Source organism: Pleurodeles waltl, chromosome 1_2 (assembly GCF_031143425.1).
Source record: "Pleurodeles waltl isolate 20211129_DDA chromosome 1_2, aPleWal1.hap1.20221129, whole genome shotgun sequence".
Taxonomy (NCBI): domain Eukaryota; kingdom Metazoa; phylum Chordata; class Amphibia; order Caudata; family Salamandridae; genus Pleurodeles; species Pleurodeles waltl.
In genome coordinates this window covers 1,010,771,104-1,010,794,126 of record NC_090437.1, presented here as the reverse complement: position 1 = coordinate 1,010,794,126, position 23,023 = coordinate 1,010,771,104, and the positions used below count along the sequence as shown (strand labels likewise).

The 23,023-nt window shown below is 46.6% G+C and overlaps 1 protein-coding gene across 5 annotated transcripts in view; it reads right to left on the bottom strand.

Moving 5' to 3' along the window:
- ATP8A1 (ATPase phospholipid transporting 8A1) overlaps positions 1-23,023 on the bottom strand; it is a 944,803-nt gene that overhangs the window by 198,247 nt on the left and 723,533 nt on the right. For all 5 annotated transcript variants that reach the window (XR_011194335.1, XM_069201769.1, XM_069201775.1 and 2 more), the window contains one exon: positions 4,125-4,181. Coding sequence is in view for 4 of the 5 variants with exons in the window: in XM_069201769.1 (XP_069057870.1) it covers positions 4,125-4,181 (57 nt within the window). In the remaining variant the exon portion in view is untranslated. The remainder of the gene's footprint in view (positions 1-4,124; positions 4,182-23,023) is intronic.

Genomic DNA, 23,023 nt, shown 5'->3' with positions numbered 1-23,023 from the left:
TAGTCAGTTGCCCAGGTACAGGAAAAAGGGATGCCTGACCATCTGAGATGGGCCACTGCCACTGTCATCACCTATGTGAAGACTCAATGTGTTAATGTCAAGCCAAACCATAGTACCACAAATTGGTAGTACGCAGAACCCACCTCAAACCGCAAGTACTTCCGATGAGGTCACAGGATAGGATATGAAGTACGAATCCTGCAGATCGAGTGACACTATCCGGTCTCCAAGCTCCAATGCCAGTAGAACTTGATCTAAGGTCTTCATCTTGAACTTCCCATTTTTGAGGAAGAAGTTCAGGCGTTTGAGGTCAAGGATTGTATACAAACCACCATCCTTCTTATTCACCAGGAAATAACATAAGTAACATCACTGTCTCTTTTCCTGTTTTGGCACTAACTCCACAGCTCCTTTCTTCAAAAGTGCTGCCACATCTTTTTGAAATATGGCCATGTATTGGGGAGGAGTCTGAAGGTAAGGGAGGGTGCAACCTCTTTCCCCAATCTGAAGGACTAACTGGTTCAAAGTGATGGCCTTCCATGCTGAGAGAAAAGAGGACAACCTCCGTCAACAGGCTCCCGATCGAGGTTAGGAAGCAAACTAGGTTTGCTCTCCTGAAGAAGCAGGGGAAGGGTTGCTGAAAGGAGCCTTGGACCCTTCCTCTGGATCTATCTTCGTCCTTCTGACCCCAGGCTCTGTTAGTGGCAGGGACATGTATTTATTTAATGAAATCTCTTAAGAAATGTTTTGATCTTTTGCCTTTACTAGCAAGGAAATCAGTTGTGTATGCACTTATCACTTCAAGGTTGGATTACTGTAGTAATCTGTATTTTGGCTCTTCCAAGCAGACTTTGCATAAACTCCAGATGGTCCAACATGCAGCAGCTTGAACAGTTCTCAAGCTTCCCACTAGATCCTCCGCTTCTGCTGCTTTAAATAAATTACATTGGCTCCCTGTTCATAAGAGAATCCTTTTTAAACTTCTTCTCATGACTTTCAGAGTCGTTACTGCTTCTGGCCCTAGCTTTCTTACAGCCAGATTCATGCATTACCATTCTAGCAGAAATTTGAGATCATCACAGGCAAACCTGCTCACTTCTCCAGTCTTTAGGTTAAAGACTAGAGGTGGTAAATCTTGTTCTATTCTTGGGGCCAAAGACTAGAATTCTTTGCCTAGATTTCTGAAGACTATAACGGAACAATTTACATTTCAAAAGGTACTCAAATCTTGGATCTATGATATTCCTGATGCATTACGTTATTCTCTCATTTTGTAATCATTTGGTTTAAGTCAGCAAGGTGTTCTCTTTAACAGAAATTTTGATCCATGTGAGCGCCAGGATGCTCCCTTGGAAGTAACAGTTGCACTAGAAAAATTTAATTAGACAATAGCAATATAATATTTGTACTGCTTGAGCAGTGGACTCTGCTGCTGTTGACTTTGAAGTTGATACTGTGGCCTGGTTCGAAAGGAAAGTCCCCCGGCAAAGTCACAACATTTTTGGAATTGATGGTAATCCCTTGAGGCGGAAGGCGGTTGTAAACCCAGTGTACACTGCCTTCCTGGCCTTCAAGAGCTCTAATGCGGAATCAGTCTTGTCTCAGAACAAGCATGTTTTTATCAAACAATAGGTCCAATAAGCTATTTCGGACATCAGTGGACAAACTGGATATTTTCAACCAGGTGTGTCTCCTGATCATTACTGAGGTACCCACTGCTTGAGCAAGTCAAGTTGGTCCAGTCCAGTCCCAATTTAATAATGTGCTAGAGGAGATCTGTCTGTCCTGAACCACTTTTTGAAAAAGCAGATGCATGTCTTCTGGCTCATGGGGAACCACCATCTGGGCCATATCCCACAAGACATGGGTGAACCTTGCTAGTAGACACTTGGCATTAATGGATTTAACACCATGCTGCTTGCAGAGAAGGACTTCTTTCAATATGCTTCTAGGCACTGACTCCCTGACAGTAGGTGTGGATTGGAAGGTTCCACCTGACTGTCTAGAGCAGGAAGCCTGTATTACGGGGTATTTCCGGTGAAGGATGTGTAAAAAGGAAAGGTGGATCACTCGCAGCAGTGCGATAGTCACGTGCTACCAGCCTGTTAATCACCACGGCTGAGGAAGGTTTCTTTGATGCTGCCATGACTGGCTCATGGAGGGCCTGGTTGAAGAGGAGCAGAGACTATTGTAGCGGGTGATGAAAAAGCATCTCTGTGAGGCCATTAGTCGTAGTCTCTGCAATTGGAAGTTGCAGATCTAGTGCCTCTGCAGGTTCACCTTGATTTTATGAAGAGACATTACCTCAAGTGTCCACCGGGGAAGCCCATAGCAAATTCAGGAGAGGTGCCCAGACCACTTACAGTTGATAGGTCTTTAAATTCTCCTTTTAGATCCCAATCCAAATCCATGTCCAGGGTGTCTAAGTCAGTGCCAAAGAACTTATGCAACCTCTCCCTGTATTGTTCCTCTGTAATGAGGCACTGGGCCTCTCTTCAAGATCTTATCTTGAGAGCGGTGTTAGGCATCAACACCAGTGGCGCTGGTTCCAAAGTTGAAGGTGGAGGTGGCGCTGGTGAGAATGGGCTATCCATGGCATTGTATAGTTCTAGACCGGTCAAAGAAATGCTGCACGGGCACCACAGCTGGTGGTGCAGCATAAGTCAGTGTCAAAAACACTGGTTGTCGGTAGAACACTGAAGTGCCCATAGGGACGCTGGTTGGTCCTGACGCCTTAGTTAAAATAGAGAACTTGGGGTTCAAAAAATGCTGCTGTGTCAGAAATAGGCGCCAGGAACCCAGGGTAAGCTGCCGACTGTGCAGACTAGGCAGGTGACACCGGTACTGGCACCAATGGAGATAGGAAAAACCCAGGGTTGGTGCCAGTGGAGCGACGGGGCTGGATCACTCGGAGGTATTGTCACCGGTTCAGGTTCAATATCAACTACTTTTTGCTCCCAAGATGAAGGTCCTGTGGGAGTGCGAGAGTGACAAGGGGACTTGCCTCTCGAGTGTTTCTTCTTTTTTTTTTGCTGTATTTTTCTGTTGCACTTGCCCTTCTCTGCTAAATGAGCTCCAGTTTTTGTTGGCTGTTGTAAGACGCAAAAAACTGCTGTGGCGTCCGGTGAGGCTGGCCGAAACGATTAAACCGCTAACACTTGCCATTTTTGTATTGGTGGCAGAAAGTTCTAGCTGCATAATCGAGTGCATGAGCCCCAAAAGGGGCTCTACTTTACTCCAAGAGCTCTATTGAGCAACCAGCTTTCTCGCCAAACCTTCACTGGCCATTAAAGGGAATGATAATCTGTCTTGCCTGTTAAAAGTATCTGTTGTTTGCAGTTCGAGCAGGGCGTATATCCTTAGAGGTTTGGAAGAGCCATGCTGTGAAATTTTGAAAAACAAATAAATAGGCATAGCATTTATGAGTAAAGTATGTAAGTCATGTCACTGTGTGGTGCCCCGGTAGGCCTTTAGATGGTGCTTCATGTCCCACAGCTGATGCATTTACAGCATCACCTGGGGCCACTGATTGCGCTTTAGGACTGGAAAGGGAAGAAGATGAGGAATTAATGGGAAGAAGTATCGTTTTCAAAATCAGATCTAGGTTTTTTGCAAGATAACAATAAGACCGTTTTCGTGGTCATGTAAATAACTGCCCATTTAACAGAGGTTGCTAATTCTGCGGAGAATAATTCTATTTTATATATATATATTTGTTTACACTTGTATTGTGTGGGTCACATTAGAATACTGGGCATTCCAAATCTTTAGAAATAGCAAAATAATAAATCACATTTTATTTCATTTCTTAAGTAAATTGAGGTTGAATTTAGTCCCCAAATTTAGATGGTATCAGTATAAAGTAAAATATTAAAAAGACATCAAGCATCTCGACCTATGAACCCTTAATTTCCTATCAGCGGACTTGGGCAGACATGTTAAAGTTATGGTGAAAGAGGACACATATGTTGTTCAATTAGCTCAAGGAAAGTGCGTATGCACTCACCCTTACCTAATCTCATGCAATAACCAGAATCCACATTCATTTAAGTAAAACCAAATATATTTCTGACAACATTTTAAATTTGTCTTAATGAATAAAACATAAAATATTAAGTTCATACCAAAGTCCAATAGGATGTCTCAAGTCCTGCTTTCAAGCATACAGTAATCACCACAAACTGTAAAAGACAATTATATGATATTATAATTCTCAAGTTATTAAACATGAGCAGATGAAATGATAAATAAGCCACAAATCAAACGTCAGATATCACAATCAATTGCACCCTAAAATTGTCCACAAAAGCCCATGCTTGTGCATTATGATTTGTTTAGAACCATGGGCACACTGAAATGCATCACAGCCCTTGTATGGAAATTGGCTGCCCACTGCTCCCAGGAGGCCATTTCTTAACGGATCTAAAACTGGCAAGCAGTGATTTTAGCTAATATGCTGAAAAACATCAAATAATATTCCTAAAGAAAAAAGTTACTTACCTTTGGTACCAATCTTTCTAGTCTATACTCTACTTACAGATTCTTCACCTCTTCAATCTCCCTCCAGGTGCCAGACTGGCTCTAGAAAAGTTTCAATAACTCACACACACTGGCAGGTGGCACCAGCACTCACACTCTACTTTGACCCCTCCCAGGACATGGCCTTGCAGATCCATAAATTGTCCTTTCTTGCCCACATGCACTTAGAGGCTGTGACAGGTCTGAATAATTTAAATCAAATGAGAAGTCCAGAACCAAATGGACATCATAATAACAATTCTTGCAGACCACACCTCTGAATGGAGAAGGAGGATTGGTGATTAATCTGCAGGCAGAATGAGTATCCAACAAAAAGATTGTGACCAAAGGCAGTAAGTTGGAAACCTCTACCTGCAGCTTCCTCACCTCCTCAATCAGTACCAAAGCAATGAACAACAGAGGTGGGTCTGAGGAGGACACCACCCAAAGTAATAGCAACAGACCTAAATAAACAACACCCAACTCCACACAACTATCAGGTGACAGGACCTGAAAGAAGTGAGCGAGCATAACATGAACAACCACCCTCCTTATGATGGCATCCTCTTAGAAGTAAGCGGAAGCCAGGATATCACTGGGATAATGGAAGTAGCAACCCACTGCAGCATAAACATCACAAGGATATAATGGGTACCCACCATGTGGGGCATACCTGTTAAGCCCCCAAACGATGGCACATAAACCCAAAATGATGACATGCAGCATGGAAGCAGCAGACAGCCCACACAGAGCACCATGACCTGTTGCAAGTGAATGTCACCAGGTGATGCGTAGACAGCTGCCAGAATAACCTTATATGCAGACAATAGAAAATTAATGAAGTAGGAGAACACAGATACAAACCTATGTCCACCTAGGCTAGAAGAAGGGATAAAAAGGTCAAACAAGGATAGCCCAAGAATGCCCCAGACCCTTAACAAGAGGAAAACAACAGCCTGGTGTCTGTCAGAGGCTTAGCTACTCAGTAGATGCAACACTACTGAAATCAGGTCCTCGTTACTTCACAACATGAAGGTTAATTCTACTCAGTTGCCTATTAGGACATCAGAAGCGATACCCATCCCAAATAAACTACAGTTGTTCAGTCCACAAAGAGTGGTGACATGAAAGTTCAGGCCGAGAAAATAGAGGACAATAAAGCTTATCTAGGGATGTTTAAAAATATTACATTCTTCATCAAAATGAGGGAAAGAACGACAGCTACGCAACTGCAGAAGAGAATAACAATCTGTATGGCCTATACCTTAAACAAATAGTTGATAGCACTTGCTTCCTCCACAGCGAACCCTCAGGCCAGGGTGAAAAGAAAATGCTCCTCCCAGTAAATTTCTGTTACTTACCCAGTCCTTGTATGAAAGAAACAGAAGTCATCAAGAGGCTGGTCTAGTAAGTTGGCCTGGAAATCCTCCAGAAGGATACCATTGAAGACTGGGGTAAAGAAGAACCTAGGGATCCAGCTATTGATTACAATATATCAATGCTAGATCTAAGAAGCTGCTTAGCTAGTCAGAAACTACCACAGACTGGAGGGACCAACATATGCACCATCTCCCAAACTGAACTGGAGTAACAGGCCAACAAACATACTGCATTACAAAAGCAAAGGGCCATTCTCCAAGAAGAGAACATCCTTGCCATGGTTCCATGCAACTTCTGTAGGACTGGAAGAAAACAAGGGGTTGCCATCATCCTCAAGATTTGTGGAAGTACAACCACAACTATCAGGCACAAGGTTTGAAGACAGAAAATCAGGGTACCACAAACTAGTCAATAGCACTGTGGGATCTGTCTGCTATAGCTGGAGCAGCTGTTGTTCTACTCTGGAAAAGCATGATGGATGTAGGAGTGCCCCATTAAATTATAGAGAAGGCTCTGATAATACAAACCCTGACGGAATCTCAGACAACAGACTTGATTAGTCTGTAACATGTGTAGAGAGAACTCCAAAATCTCTGCAACCCTGCATTAATTCTGAATAAGTCTGAAGATGATATTGAGGCTGGAGTGGTGGGTTGTCCCCGCCAATCTGCCAAGGCTGGAAATGTCAGACTGGAGTGATACGCCACAAAAAAAAGAAAATAAAAAATATCAGAGCACGGGACAGTGTAATTTATCTCTCTGCTATGCCATGTCCAGGGAGGCAAAGGACAGTTCGTAGCAATGGAGTCCTAGGCATCAATGCAAGCACAGCAAATAGACCCCCCGGCCCGATCCCTGATTTCGTAGTAGAAAAAAAGGTGGATGTGGGATCCTGGAGCCCCTCACACTGCTGTCCCTGGTTTCACTGCAGGTGCAGCATTATTGGTAGCTATGTCCATGAAAGAAACACTGCATATGAGGGATAAACCCTGCCACACCCCGAAAGCTAACAGGAACCACTGGTGTTCTCTTTTGTATACACACAGATAAAAGACTTCCTTCATGGTAAGTATACCCAGTGAACACTTGTGATGACCATTGAGGTATAAAACATAAACTTGGTAGGAACAGTTCAGAGATTTACTCAACAGGAGTCAGACTTTTCTCCCTCTGTGTGCTGATGCAAAACATGCCAGTGGCACCTTAGCAGATGCTTGCTCTGAAACGAAAAACACAATTCTGAAGAGCAAGGCAAGCAGTTCCTTTCTGAAGACTAAGGCAAAGAGCTCCTAAATGCAAAATTATGACAGAATGCTCAAATTTGTTGACAACAACTCACAGTTTGAAATGTCTTTAAGACTAAATTGCGTCCACAAAAGTGAGGATCAATCCTTAAAAATTATGAAAAAATTAGCCCTAGAAAATATTGCATACCCTTTAATTAGATCATAGTACTACTATATTCTTCAGCATTGCTTTATTATGCAACCGTAATCTGGAAGGGACCCTTCGGTAATGCACTTTCCGGTTGAGACTAACTGCAGATTCCTCATTGTAGAATATTCCCCAGGGGTCGGACTGGATCCAGAAAATGCTGAAGCAGTACCCTTACGTGTTGAAAGGTGGCACCTGCAACTCTGTACTGAATGTGACATGAATGGGTCTATAAAGGTGGCCACCCATGTGCACTGACATCAGTTGCTTTCTTGACTGTTTCATGCCTGCAGACAAAGAGCCAAAATCAAACTTGTTGGAACCAGTGGGCAGAGTCCTAGATTGGCATCTTTTTAGGCGAAAGAGCACAGTTCGTGGAATGGGGAGGACGGAAGAATCATTGTGGAACCTGTACTTAGAAAGACCCTCTACCAGAAAGATCATTAACCCAGGTTAGTACCTTTTTTGTGATACAGACTGATACCTGCAGTTTCTTAACCTTAGAATGGATAGCAGAGCAGCACCTACCAAGAGGTTGGTTCGTGAACTAGCTCAAACGAAAATGTCCTGGAGGACTGAACAGGCAAAGTGCACCTTTTGACTGACCCAGCTAGCCAGACAGCAGTGCTTCATGACAAATGTCCAGTACAGGCTGCTTCTTCGCTAACGTGTAGCAGATCTTGATACAGGGTACGATCCAGCAGAAGATGGTTCTTATCTGTGCTTTTTTCCCTTCTTTACTCCCTTGAATCCAATAAACAGCTGATTGTCCACTTTGTGGTCTCTGGTACAACTGATACAGAAATGAAGAGCCCTCTTTTGGTCCAGACGATGTAGTCATTTCTCTACCTTCGTGGGGTAAGGTGGAGCAAAGAATGTCGGATGAGTGATGGTTTGTCTGGCGTGAAAAGGAGTCACTACCTCTGCCAATATCAAAGTGCAAGTCTGAAGAACCAGCTTGACTGAGAAGAAAGTGGAAAACAGAAGGATAACAGAGAGGACTTGAGGCTCGCTCACCCCGTGCTGATGTTGTGGCAATAAAGGATACAGTCTTAAGTGTTTGCAAGCTGAGAGGTCAGCTGTGCATGGGTTTGAAAGGAAAACATGTGAAAGGTCAAAACTAAATTTAAGTCCCCCTGGGGCATAATAAGGTGAAGGCGGGGAAACAAATGTTGTCATTCTTTAAGGAAACACATCACAACTAGTGATTTAAACTATGAAGGCTGATCTGGCAATCGTAAAAAGTTGAAATACCAGACTGGTACCCTTTAACTGTACCCAAAGCAAGGCATTGATGGGCTAAGGACAAAACGAACAACAATACTTGAGACAAGCTTGGCATGAAGTTAGTCGATTTGGTCGTGCACCAGGCCACAAACTTGCCGTAATGGCAGCCATACACAGGCTTACAAGAGGGACTCCTGGATGCCAGGGTGACATCCACCACCTTGGGAGAAAGGTAAAAAATGTACAGCTGTCACCACTCAATCTTCAATCAAGGAATTTGTAAAGCACACTACTCACCCATGAGGGTCTCAAGGTGCTGAAGGGGGGGAGGAGGGTGGGAGGAGGCGCTGCTACTGCTTGAACAGCCAGGTCTTGAGAAGTCTCCTAAAGGCAAGGAGGTCCTTGGTGTGCGCAGGTGGGTGGGAAGAGTGTTCCATGTCTTGGCGGCGAGGTGCGAGAATGATCTGCCACTGGTTGTAGTTCTGCGGATGCGTGGGACGGTTGTGAGGGCGAGGTCGGCGGAGCTGTCATGTCAGGGTGTAGAAGGAGAGCCGTCTGTTGAAGTATTCTGGTCCCGTGTTGTGCAGTGCTTTGTGAGCGTGGGTGAGAAGTTTGAAGGTGATTCTCTTGTTGACGGGGAGCCAGTGCAGGTCTCTCAGGTGGCCTGTGATGTGGCAGTGGCGGGGAATGTCCAGGATGAGGCATGCATAGGCGTTCTGGATGTGTTGCAGCCTTTTCTTGAGTTTGCCAGTGGTTCCTGAGTAGAGGGCATTGCCGTAGTCCAGTTTGCTGCTTACGAGGGCTTGGGTGACTGTTCTTCTGGCTTCTGTGGGGATCCATTTGTAGATCTTTCGGAGCATGTGAAGGGTGTTGAAGCAGGAGGAGGAGATGGCGTTGACTTGCTGGGTCATGGATAGTGAGAAGCCCAGGATGAATCCTAGGTTGCGTGCGTGGTTGGTGGGAGTCAGAGCGGATCCGAGAGAGGCAGGCCACCAGGAGTCATCCCATGCAGAGGGGGTGGAGCCAAAGATAAGGACCTCCGTCTTGCTGGAATTGAGTTTGAGGCAGCTTTTCTTCATCCATTCGGTGATGGCCTTCATTCATTCGTGGAGGTTGGTCTTGGTGGAGTCCTTGGTGAGGGAGAGGATCAGCTGGGTGTCGTCGGCGTATGGGATGATGTTGAGGTTGTGCGATCGGACTATGTTAGCTAGTGGAGCCGTGTAGATGTTGAAGAGGGTCGGGCTGAGGGACGACCCCTGCGGTACACCGCAGATTATTTTGGTAGCTTTAGAATGGAATGGAGGGACGCGGACTCTAAGTTCTGCCGGTGAGAAAAGAGGTGACCCTGTCCAGGGCTCTGTCGTGGATTCCTGCATTGCTGAGACGTGTGCGTAGGGTGTGGTGGCAGATGGTGTTGAACGCGGCAGAGAGGCCCGGGAGGATGAGGGTTGCGGTTTCACCGCTGTCCAGTATGGTTCTGATGTCGTCGGTGGCAGCGATGAGGGCAGTTTCGGTGCTGTGGTTGCTGTGGAATCTGGATTGAGAAGGGTCCAGAGTGCTGTTCTCCTTGAGGAAGAGGGTCAGTTGTCTGTTGACAGCCTTCTCGATTACTTTTGCCGGGATGGGGAGCAGGGAGATAGGACGGAAGTTCTTGAGTTCCTTTGGGTCCCCCTTGGGGAGGGCGTTGAACTCAGCGTGTTTCTAGCTCTCCGGGAAGGTGGCAAACTCAAAAGGAGCTGTTGATGATCTTCCGGAGTTGCTGTGCGATGACGTAGCTTGCTTTGTTGAGGATGTGGTGAGGGCAGGGGTCAGATGGTGAGCCTGAGTGGATGGTGTTCATGATTTCGATGGTGCCGTTGATGGGTCTGTGCTGTTGGTGGTTGCCGGGGGTGGGGGGGGCTGAGTGCTGAAGCTATCGTGGATGTCTGCAATCTTGCAGTGGAAGTAGGAGGCTAGGGAGTCGCAGAGGTCTTGTTATGGTGGGATGTCGTCGGAGCTGGGGTTGGAGAGTTCCTTCACGATATTGAAGAGCTCCTTGTGGCTGTGTGTGTTGTTGATGCATTCTTTGAAGGCGGTTCTCTTGGGAGTTCAGATGAGTTGGTGGTGTCTGCAGATGGCGTTTTTGAAGGCTCTGTGGTGGAGGAGGGTACCCAGGTTTGGGTGCAGGCCCCTGTCCTGATGCTCCAATAGGAGATCCTCCTGAAGAATCAGCCTGATGGGATGACAGATTCACATGCACAGGAGTTCCGGATAGCATGGTTGGCAGGAAGGCTTTGAACGCCAAGTGGGTGGCTCTGAACTCCAGTAGGTTGATATGGAGTTGAGCCTCAGCCGAAGACCTCTGATCTCCACCTCTACCAAGTGGCCATCCCAGCCCAGAGTCATTTGACACGCAAAGGATTGCCTCATTGTTTATTATTTCCCAGCCCCAGGACTGTTCCAGTCTCGTTTATCAAGCCATGCCAATTATTTATTGGCTTTGTCCCTCGCAACATAAAGTTGCTACTGAGATGCTAGTGCATAGGCCCGAACATGTTGTTCCACCAGCTCCCACAGCTCCTTTCGCTTAAGCGTCAGTTGATGTTGGAGGAAATCACACTTTCCCACCTCTCGCTGATCCAGGGCCTCCAAGTCTTTAATGTCACGCTCAAGCGTTATGCACTGCAGTTTGTGCTCCTTTTTCTTTCCTCCTATCAGGTCCTGTACGTTCTTCCTATTGACAGTCTTGAAGGTTTCCCACAAGACACAGGGCTGAATCCATAGACCCCATGTTTTCAGTAATATATTGTTCGGCCCGCTCCCTCAGTTTATCCTTGAAGGGCTTGTCCCTCAGGTGCCAGGGGTCTAGCCTGGCAAGCAATGTGTGCGACTATGTGGTGAATGGGCTGAAATACCTCTTGGGTAATGAGCGGCTCCCTTAAACTTCCCAACCTGTGCCCGCACAGTGAGCAGGTAGGCCAATCGAGAGGAGCTACCATGAGGTATTGAGCAGTAAATGTATTGCTTCCCCCCAGAATTATGTTCCCTTCACAGCTCTGCCCAAAAAAGACCCACAGTCTCTGAAACCCCTTGTGTTGTGGCTCGAGATTTCCTGTATATCTCTGTGTCAACTACCAAATTCAAGTCACCCCACAGTATGAGAAGCCCAGGTGACATACCCAACAGTAGGGCCCCAATTTCTGTGTGTAGGTTCCTTGAGCTGTGGTGGGGCATAAACCGAGCAAATATTGAGTGTGCCCTTCCCAGATCCCTCAGGGCACCACATATCGGCCCAGTGGGTCCCCACTAGGTGTGAGTAATGATACAAGATACTGATTTCTAATAAGGATACCCAATCCCCTGGAGTCTGTGGTATAACCCCCTTGTGCTATCAGTGAATACCCAAATCTGTCCATAGCCTTGTAGTTGAGTGCCTTCAAGTGTGTCTCCTGTAGAAAGATTAGATCTGGGGCATGTCTGCATGGATATTGTAGAACTATGGTTCACTTGATCCTGCTCCCCAATTCATTAACATTTCACAACATCACCTGGAAGGTGTGTGTCAAGGTTTTCACCATCTTAGAGCGTACCTGCGCAATGTGGGCCCCCTTGTTTGCCAGGTGTCTCACCCCTCCCTTCTCTTTCAATGTATCGCATCCCATTTGGGCAGGAATGTCAGCTGCACTGTGCCCGAGCCATAGCAAAAGAACAGAATAAAACAAACTAAAAACAAACTTCCATGTGTAATAAACTCCCCCCCTCCCTTCTACCCTGCAAAGCAGGCTTTAAACTGCCCACCCCTCCAACCTGCAGAGGGCCTATCGCCCTTAATAGGAATTTCACTTTCGTGTGTGGGCTAGTGCCACTGCCACTGCCAATAGTCAACAACATAAATCAGCGAGGAAAATTGCCTCAAATCCCCAAAAATATATGTTGTGTGCTTGGTTGGCGCCTGTCTGGACTGAGCAGTTCATGATACATCAACCCACTCCTTCTATCCAGAGTTTGGAGTCTTGTCACCCACTCACCACAGGTGGCGCCAACCCAAGGTTCTCCTTGTTTCTCAGCCTGGGACAACGCATATCGCTTCACTCCCTACCATTGAGGGGAGTACATCCGTGCTTCAGCCCCTGAGGACACTGGGATACCCACGTAACTGAGTCATCAGTTTATGAAGGTGACGAGTGCTCAGCATTTTGCCTGGGGTCTTGTGTGTTTGAGAGCTCACCTTCCTTTTCTCCTCCGCAAGGCCCGCCTTTTGCTCCGCCTGGTTCCTGCTGCCATCCATTCACTCACTCCCAAGCGTCCTTTGGTGTGGTGAAATGCCGAGTCTTGTCCTCTGCGATTACTTGAAGGCATGCCGGAAACAGCCTTATGTACTTGAGCTCAGGCTTGTGTAGCACTTTGACATTTTGAAAATGTCACCTTTGTCGCTGTACTTGGAGCGTGAAATCCGGGAAGAACCGGATAGAGGAGTTTTCTAATTGGAGGTCAGTGCAGGATCTGGCCCCCTGGAGGATCGCATTCCTGTCCCAGAAATTGAAGACCAGGGGGACCGGTGCCCTATGTGCCCTTTCTATTCTAAAAAAAAATGTGAATAGTGTCTTGGGACAAAGGGTACTGGTAATAAGGTCTTCCAAGGAGAGTTCGACATTGGGCTCCTTGGCCTCTTCCGATACCCCCACCATCCTGATGTTGTTCCTCCTTGGCCTTTACTAGTGGCCTTCCAGCCGGGCCAGGATCCTTTTGTGTTCTTTGGTGAGGAACTGCACTTGACTCTCCAGTCTCTTGGATGTGAACTGCAGATGAGTGATGTCTGTTTCAGAGGTTGTGACCTTTTCGGTAACTTTCTTAAGGTCTGCATGGAGCAGTGCGACGTCCACAGTCAATGCATCCAGTATAGGCTCAAGTGCACTTTTAAGGTTTTGTGTAGCTGCCATTATGGCACCCAATGATGGTTCCTCTTGGGGGCTGTGGTCCGAACATGGAGCCCTTCCTGCACCTTCTCCTGTCATGGTCCCCCTCGGTCATTCTCGGGACAGCGTATCTATCCAATTTGTTAACCTGTGGTGAAGGCTGACCTTTATTCATAAACATGTTGAGTAAATGCCCCCCCAACGGCCTGCAAGGGGTACAAACAGAGGGCCCCTCCAGTTATTTCTATCGCCGTGTGCCATGGCCCCTGGGGTATCTCTTTGTGCTCTGCTTGGTATTCAGACCGCCGCTCGAGCTTGTTAGGCCTCACTCTTGGTGTGACTCTTCTGGTACTACCAGTTCCACTCCTCAGGTGCCCATGATTACTTAGACGATGGTTGCTTAGCGTTAATGGTCCAACTGGCAATCAATTGACTCAGAGGGAGGACGGGACGTGCAATAGGCTGGCCCCAGTCCCAGGAGGGAGGAAAAGGCAGATGGCAGGAGGTCAGCAGCACATACCTTCTGTGGGCCACCTCTAGGCCACACCTATTGCACAGTTCCTTCACCGTAGGATCAATGTTCTGAAGTCCCCAGGGCCCTCCTGCTGTTCTTTAGGTGGTCACATTAGGGCAAGGAGACTTCACTTACTCAGCTGCTGCGCCGTCCTGGGGGGTCCTGTCTTCCTGGGCCCCAGCCAAACTGGTCCGACTTGGTGGCTTTGCCCCAGTCAATAGGGTCCTGCTGCACATCACTGGGTCCCTAGTTGCTCCCACCTGCACCGTGGCCCGAGCTCAGCAGCGCAGAGCAGGCGAGCTGCGGCTCACTAGTCTGCCTCAGATTTGCAGCCAGCCCTCCTGCTCAGGGCCTTAGTCATCCCTGGGGCAGAGCTCTTTGCACTTGGAAGACGGTTGGAGGCTGCCCGTCTATGTGGGATCCTGGGAGGGGGGGGGGGAAGACAGGGAATGCTGCAAATGTCCTTTGGCTTCCCTTCTAAGCGTGCCGCATTTCAGGCAGCCGTGCCACTCACACTAGGCCATCATCGTCTAACACCAATTTTCAGGGGGCCTCGGCTGTTTGAGAACCTCTATGCTGGTCAAAGCTCTAACTGCAGCTCAGAGGTCACCGGCCCAGGCTGATGCACATATGTTTGGGCGGATGGTATTGGAACTTATTTTAACAGCTACTTAGTTCCTTCAAGTTGCGGCCATCTAGGCTGGCGCTCTAACACGCCCCCCAGTCTCAGACAAATTTAACGCAGCTCCTCTTCTGAATCTGACAGCACTATTCATTGGCCACTATCGTCCAATGCCAGTGAAGTTGGCATTGCCATTAAAGGATTGTGCTCCACCGTGGGACACACCACAGCGTAGTTGGTACAGATCCAAACATGGATCCAGAAGGCCCACCGGGTGCCAAGGATGGTCCAGTGGGAGACGGCCCTGTTGGGTAGCCTCTTGGCTCCTGAAGGCCCAGCAGAGGGAGGAAGTATCACAAAAATGTGCATCATCACTCATGAAACTCCTTTAACTGATAAGGAGTCGCCCCGGGTCCAGGAAACTCAGTCTGGCGCAGAATGGGGTCAGGAACAGGCTCCAAAGAACACCTTTGGGAAATGGTCCTGGTGGCGCAATGACAACCTTGCACTCTTTCTGGAGACTTAATCATCATCGAAGAAGGACCCAACCTCATCACGATAATTTTCTTCTATTTACCCGAAGACCTGGACCTCAACAACGACTTGTAATGGAAATGGCTTCAAGTGTCAGGTGATTATCTTCAGTCTCATTGGGCTATCAATAGCAGACATAATTTTGTGTTTTTCCTTATGCTTACTATGGGAACTTTTTTGGGTCAATCATGGGTTACTGCGCTAAGATTGTGTAATTCAGAGCAGTTTATCACTGTTGTCTGTGGTCTTAAGCTTGCTATCCAAATGCAAAACCAACCACCCAGACAAGCTAGGTGCCCTCTCTCTTGGTAAAACCCGTAAGTCATGGGTCAGCCCCTTAGGTCAATTTGACTCTCCTGCAGCACTTATAGTTCTTTGGGGGAACTATAGACTGCAGTTAGTCTTCCTTATTCCTGCATGGCGTCTTGGGAACAGAATTCACAGGACACAAGTTCCTCAGTTCTGTTCATCCACAATGATACACGGTTCTGCCGACACTGCGGCGTCACTTCAAGATCCCTGAGTTTCACCCTCACAGAGCCATGCAAGTCCTTCTCTGGTGCAGCAGTAGGCATCTTCAACTCATCCAACCTTGGCTCCCTGACAGCCCTCTCCTTCTGAGCAGTGTCTTCTTTGTGCAAGGGGACGTCCGGGACCCTTCCTAAGCAGCTGGCCGGCTCTCTGCCTCAAAACAAGGCCCAAGCAGCCTTTCCTGGCAGTATCGGCTTAAGAGACCAGGTGCCATATGTACAAACACATTTTCCCATAGACACAGAATGGGTAAAAACCTTTGCTACATCTGGCCCTAGGTTTCTGTCAAGAACCTTGCAACAGACGACGATGGTGAACACCGCAACCATGGAGCACAGATATTGCCTTAGTCAGTCTTGCCATTGCCTTATATGCCAGAGGCAAGGCCTGGGAAGGCACAGAGTTGGGAGTGTAAGAGTTGGAGCTACCAAAATCTCCAAACCTGGAGGAATGGACGCACCCAGAAATGTGGGGCTTTTCTGAAAAGATCCAGTATTATTAGCTGAAGTACTCAATCTGCACAGGCTCAACCGAAGGACTGAGGAATTCTAGTCTCAACTTTGTGGGTGAGGGGGATTTGCCTGATGCTGAAGGAGAGTCCAGCATTGGCAAACTGTGCTGAGAATCCAAATGGTCTGGATAACAAGACTGCTTCCTTAAGGAAGAAGATGATCTCTCCTTCCTATGATGCCTTTTGTGCTTCTTGTGGAAATATATCTTAGGAGTGGTGCACACGCTCCAGAATCATATATGAGACCATTCTCTTTCCCAGTTGCAAAGTTCTCTTCAGCATTAGACTTGGTTTGAGCAGAATCCTGAAACTGGATGTGTGCCACATGTGCTGTGCTAAATGCAAAAAGAACAGTTGATGGACAGAATGCAGAACAAATCAAACATTCACCCCCAGTCACAGATCTGGGTTTAATCCATCAGTTTTTTTGTTCACCATGCCATTCTAGTTTGGACCCAGCCATATGCAAATCAGTTTTGACTCTGTTCCCCATGGGAACAGTCCAACCCGAACTGCCAGACTAGGTATTCCCTGGACCAGAAACAAGCATCCTGGGACCGGTTTCAGTGTATCACCCCTCTTCGGCCAGGCTAGCTAGAAACTGGTGGCATAGTGAGCACAGGACCCACGTCTGGGCATACCCTTCCCACTTGGGGTGACAAATGCAAAAGACATTTGATGGACAGAATGCAGAACAAATCAAACGTTCACCCCAGTCACAGATCTGGGTTTAATCCATCAGTTTTTTTGCTCACCATGCCATTCCAGTTTGGACCCAGACATATGCAAATCAGTCTTGACCCTGTTCCCCAGAGGAACAGTCCAGCCCGAACTGCCAGACCAGGTATTCCCTGGACCAAGGATTCAATCACCTCCCAACTGCCCTCCATACATATCAACATTAGTGTCTACTTTGGATGGGCCAAACAAATCTTGTTCAACCAATCTAGTGTGGAGGACGTTTCCTTCATGTACGTTGAGCTACCTCTGCAGTGCAGATGCTCTCATCCTAGAGCCCAGGAGCAGGGAAACAAGAGGTACTTGCATCAGTGGCCATGCCGTGGACTGTAGTAGAGACCTTCTAAGCAGCCACTGGGTCCTCTCAGCGGATTAATGATGCTAGAACACCAACATCATCAATTGCGCATAAGTCATCAATGTCACCAACTAAGTCTGCCGCTGGATTTCGCATCTTTTCAGGAACAAGTTGCCTACACTGGGAAGAAGAACAATGCATTCTGGACACATCAGAACATGGGAGGTGCCACTGAAAATAAGAAATTCTTCCTTTTCCTGTGCCTCTCAGGAGTGGATTCCTATTCAGGGCAGGGTCTCAAATTAGAAATCCAACCCCTGGACCACGAGGGAAAAAGGAAGTGAACCCCTGGCATACAGGACAACTCGCCTCGAGGGCCCAATAAAACCCAACTTTCCCTGCTCCCCTGAGTTTCAACCTATGGAGCTTAAATGCCCACCCCCCCCCCCCACACACACACCATAACCCCTACCTTCCCCTGCTTGTCCTTCCAGTGTCGGGGTAAACATACTGAATTATCAGGGAATGGAAAAATGGGAGGAAAGTCCTCGAGTGTGACTCCCTCCACAAAGTCAAATTGTACGTACTACAGATACATATATTTTTTTTTGCTTGACCAAAAATGATTTCTAGTGCCGAAAAGCTTTGGGGCAGAATGGGGTGGCGTAAAAGCAGCCCCCACCTGCCTCCCCAGTGTACCTCAACTGCACATGTTGAATGAATGTGAGAGAGGCATGTTTTGTGACAGGTGGAAGTTTGATTTTCCACTCCAGTTCATGTTTTTGATTGAGCAAAAATGATGCCTGGTGACCCAGGGGCATACCCAGATCCCCTGAAGGGCGTCTTTTGGGGGTAACATCCATATTTGCTCCCCCGAAGGAGCTCAAATGCAGATGGTGAGAGGAGCCCTAAGAGAGGCATGTTTGTGCCAGGATGCTCAGAACTCCACTTCGTTTTCTATTTTGTTCCTGACAAAAAAATAATTCCTGGGGAACAGGGAGTGTTTCAGGATCACTAAGGAGGTGCATCGGGGCGTAACACTCCTAACATGGCCCAACCTTTTCACCAATGCCCCTCTCAAAAGGAATCATTTCCCTGGCTTTGTAGTAGAACTGCAATCCATGAGCAAGAATCCTTTTAGAAGGACAGTTGGGCCCCTCTCGACTTCTGCTGCAGGATCGATGTCCTGTTGCAGTGCGTGGGATGCTGTGATCTTGGCCTCTCTCTGTGGCATAGACAGGTGGCAAACACACCCTGTCCCCTAGTGGCAGTTACTACTGTGCTGCAAAGCCTTTACTATGAGCCTGATTTAGAATTTGGTGGAGGGTGTTACTCTGTCACAAATGTGCCAGATATCCCGCCCGCCTTATTGTGATTCCATTATGTCCTATGGACATTGTAATACGGCAGACAGGATATGCGTCAGGCTTGTGACGGAGTAACCTGTCCACCAAACTGTAAATCAGGCCCTATGTCTCAGGCAGTAATAATGTGCCACGGTGCTGCTGGCTTATGTTCTGAGCCAGTGGTTCCCAACCTTTTGACTTCTGTGAAGCCCCACATTTTCATTACTGGAACCCAGGGACCGCCACTGAATCTTTATTGGAATCCGGGGACACCCCACCGAGTCATTACTGAAAGCTTGGAACCTAATCTGTTAATATTATTTAATTTTTGAAGCAGTCGTGGAACCCCTGAGGAGGCTTTGCGGACACCCAGGGGTCCCCGGACCAGAGGTTGGGAACAACTGTTCTGAGAGATTATCTGGCAGACCATTTAAAAATTGGTTATAAAATGGTCTATTTAATCGATCCATACTTTTAGCAGGTATTTAGGCGAACAAGTGTTCTGGCAAAAAGTACCGATTTGGACGAGCACAATGGTGGTCCAAAAAGTGGCCCTGAAAACAATAGCTTAAAATCTTTCGATACACAAAGTACAAAGAATGTTTTTGTTCTCCGTTTTAATGTATATATATTTAAAATAAATATCCTCCATTAAGATATATAATAATTTTCTATTTTTAAAGAAGTTAGGCTTCAACGAAATACTTCAATAGTAAACAGTTTTTAAACACGAGACTATCGACAGACTGCGCATTTATGTTGTCCATGTTTTTAATTTTATGGACTTAAGGAAATGGCATTGAACCACATCTGTCCACCTCCCTCGGGGATTTTAGTACCGTGGGGATATTTCCATTAATTTGCATTGTTGTCAAACGGCGGATGTTTCCGTCGCCCACATCGCTGCTGACAAAGTCGCCAGTGTTGAGAGGCAGGTTCAGCTTCTTGGAGCACTGCATGAAGGCTTTGGCAGTTGACAACACGTAGGAGGAACCGGCTCGAGTCACATACGTGATTAGCAGTTGTGTGCCTGCTAAAACGCACGGTTCGCATACGGTATCACCGGCAGTAACATCGCATAACGCACTTCTCACCCTTAAACGAGTTCTGTACCAGTGACATCATATAATTGCTGTATAAACTAGAACATATATCTGAATATGCTTTGAGCGCCTCCTTCATCGGCACCGGGGATATTGTGTCAGTCTCCATCACGTTCCCTCCTCACACTAGGGTCACAATAGCATGGTGGTGCATCGAAGTGGGTGGCCCGAGGAAAGACGCACTGTGCGCAGAGTGGACATTTGGGAGCGTTAAAAAACAGGAGCCAGGTTACTTGGCAAGGACCGACTCCAGCTGAGGACGGTTGGAGTGCACGCCAACATGCAGTTTTATCCGCAGGGTGCGTTTTGTACAGACAAGCAGAGAAGACCGCAGAAGTGTGAACGTGTCTCCATCGTGCACCACTTGAGAAATACGGATATATTCGAGGGGTCTTCTATTGTAATTACACTTTCATTGCAACTTTCTTAGTGTAAAATGGACATGAGGATGCATTTTGCACTATGAACACAGTGCTAAATGCAACAGGACACGAACAGCAGCAGCCAGAAGCCACTTGTGCTCTGTTAATGTGCTTTTGTGTTAAGCTTTCTGCCCCCAAATTACTTTAAATTGTGCGAGCAGGTGCAATCACATAATTTTGAGTCACACGAGAAACACAAAAGTACCGAAATTACTCCAATTACCCCTGTAAGATTAAAATTTCGCTCAGGCCTACCTGGTACCAGAGAGATGGCTTTCTCTGTGTATGTATGAGTATCCCTGGAAAAAATGTGTTTTCGTTTGGCCAGTTCTCTCGGCCCATGGAGATGTGTATGCTGAAATGTGAGCGGAGCGGACCAAAGCGCGAATGGCTTTAAGAGTTCAATGGAAGTGCCAGTCTAGTGATGCTGCAAAAGGCAGATCGGAACTCAAGCAGGTCAGCACCGTGTGCTTTATTTAATAATAAAAAAAAAAAACAATATACAGCAACTGTTGAAGTGACCTTTAGATTGGTAAATCTGGGATTGACTTAGTGCGGAAACAAAGAGCTGAGCGTTTTTACGAAAAATGATTTACCACCCTGAAAAAAAGAATAACTAGAAGACCTGCACAGTGGGTATTTTAGGTCAGCTATAATCAGCATGTTAAGGATTGACAGACTAAAATGTTATTACCATGATATGATAATACTAAATCCTTTAATTTATAGTGCTTAGAAAGTGCACAAGTGCAAATCAAAGCCTTCCATAAAAACAAGTTATTATTATAGTATTGTTAATAATAATATGAACTTATTTTGCATACAGATGAAGACTTAGTGTTATCTACTTTAGTGTTTTTCCTATTATAGTAAATTGCTTTTTATTGTAGCCTTTTCAAGTTAAATAATATCACTTCCTCGAATGTTAACCAATATTGAGAGTCATGCGATCACTTCCAGTGATGTCATAATAGGCATGTCAAAGTATATGATGTCACTTCTGCTACTACTGGCATTCTAGTAAATCAACATCCTTGATTTTTGTATGAAGCAAAGTTGGTTCTGCCAAGCATAGGTTTTCTCCATCCATTAGTGCCTTATCAGGGCCACCGCACTAATCCTATTATGATGGATATTTCTACCCATAGGTTCCTCACTTTTTTAATATCTCCACATGCAGACTGGATTTGGAAAATGTTCATAGTTCTCCCACGCCAGAAGGGGTCCACAGAGCTCCACACTGGTGCTCAAAGTGACACAAATTTGATGTTAGTGCAGCTACAAACTGCGCCACCCCCCCCTCTTCTAGCTGTCTGATGTCCCTTCCCTTTTTCTGTGCCTTCAACACAGATTCGGAGCTCACTCTCTGGAGATTTTCTCTCAGACTTTTCTCCTTCAAAAAATTGTGTTTGCTGCAGTGCTTCACAATTTCTCTCCCAAAGTGATCAGTCTTTAAGCTCTGTAAGAGATGAGATGAGCAAATGGCCGTTATAGACCCCCATAAAGATTGTCTCTGGTATCTTAGTTCTGACCATGACACCAAGGTCTGTGTTCTTGCCAAAGTATGCAAGCTAAAGTTTTGAAAGAGGAGGAGGTCTAGCTCTTCATGACTGGGGCACGCAATGACTTCCAGGCCCACAATTCCTTATCTCGGTCGAGGAGACTGGTGTCTTCCTCCTTGAGGTCGAAGAGAAAGCACACAAAAAAGATGAGACATGGAAAGCCTTCAAAGCATCATCATTCCAAATGTAAGTCCACAAGATGTCCCCTACCCCAGCGGATTTGTCTTCAGAGCCAGAACTAGAGGACGTTCCAATTTCAGAAGGAGCAGAGCCTGCAACACCCACCAGCCTGACATCAACTCTGAGACCCTGAAAGCCGCAGTAGTCAGTGCTGAGGCATCAGGCTCCAGTGATGCTTGCCAAAGGTCCCACCATCGGGGCAGACCCTGCAGCATTCTTGAATGCTGTGGCGAGCCATGTCATACCAGAAGCACCTTGGGGCTACATGGGACCTTTAGTTGTGCCAGGCTTTTCCTCTGTGCCATTTGCCACTTTTGTGCCCTTGCCTCTAGTCCTGGTGCCTCCACTAGTGCTAACATCAATTCCATCTTTGGCGCAGACCTCAGTTCCTCCAACATCATCATCTTCAGCACCGGCCTGAGCCCTTCTTTGCCAATCCAGATGCCTACTTCTGGGTCATGTGTTCCCTCTCCTACTCTAAGACTGTAAAACCTTCAGTCCTCAGAAGTTTTATTATCAGATCCAGTAGGGAGGCTACAGGGGTGATTACCAGTATAGAATACAGTCGTCATACAAGGACACAATTTCTGCTTTTTTTTGGAAGTGATTCTGACTGCCTGGATGAGGATACTGAGGCATTCAAAGAAAGCAGGTCAACTGCGAGGTCCCTTGTCTTGTAGCCTCCTCAGTGGGATTACAGGGAATTTCACAAATTTATGGGATTTGAGAGAGGTGTCAATTTTCTGCAGTGATGGGTATCACCATATCAACAGTCTCAAAATCTTGTCTATAGGTAGTACCAAGGCTGTGGAATAGGGAAAGCATGTACGCTCCCACATTCTATCTCCTCCTCATACTTTTCCTCCCTTGGCCCTTTAGAGAAGTAGCTCTAATTCCAACTTGTTCAACCGCCATTATATTGGGCCAGCAGGTCATTCATGGGGTATATCCTACTCTTCCAAAAGACATTGCCTCATATCCTCCTTACTCAGTCAGACAGAAGAACATATATGTTGCCACAAGAGGTAGAGATTTTTCTGTGGAAATTAATAGCAGCGCTGGTGTCAGAGCAGGAAACTGAGCAAAGGTGCTACTCTCTGTACTTTCTCATTCCCAAGGAGGACAGTGGTCTGTGTCTAGACTTGCACCCCAGGGTCTTGAACCTCTTCTTTCGGAAGGAGAAATTTAAGGTGCTGTCCCTTGCTCCT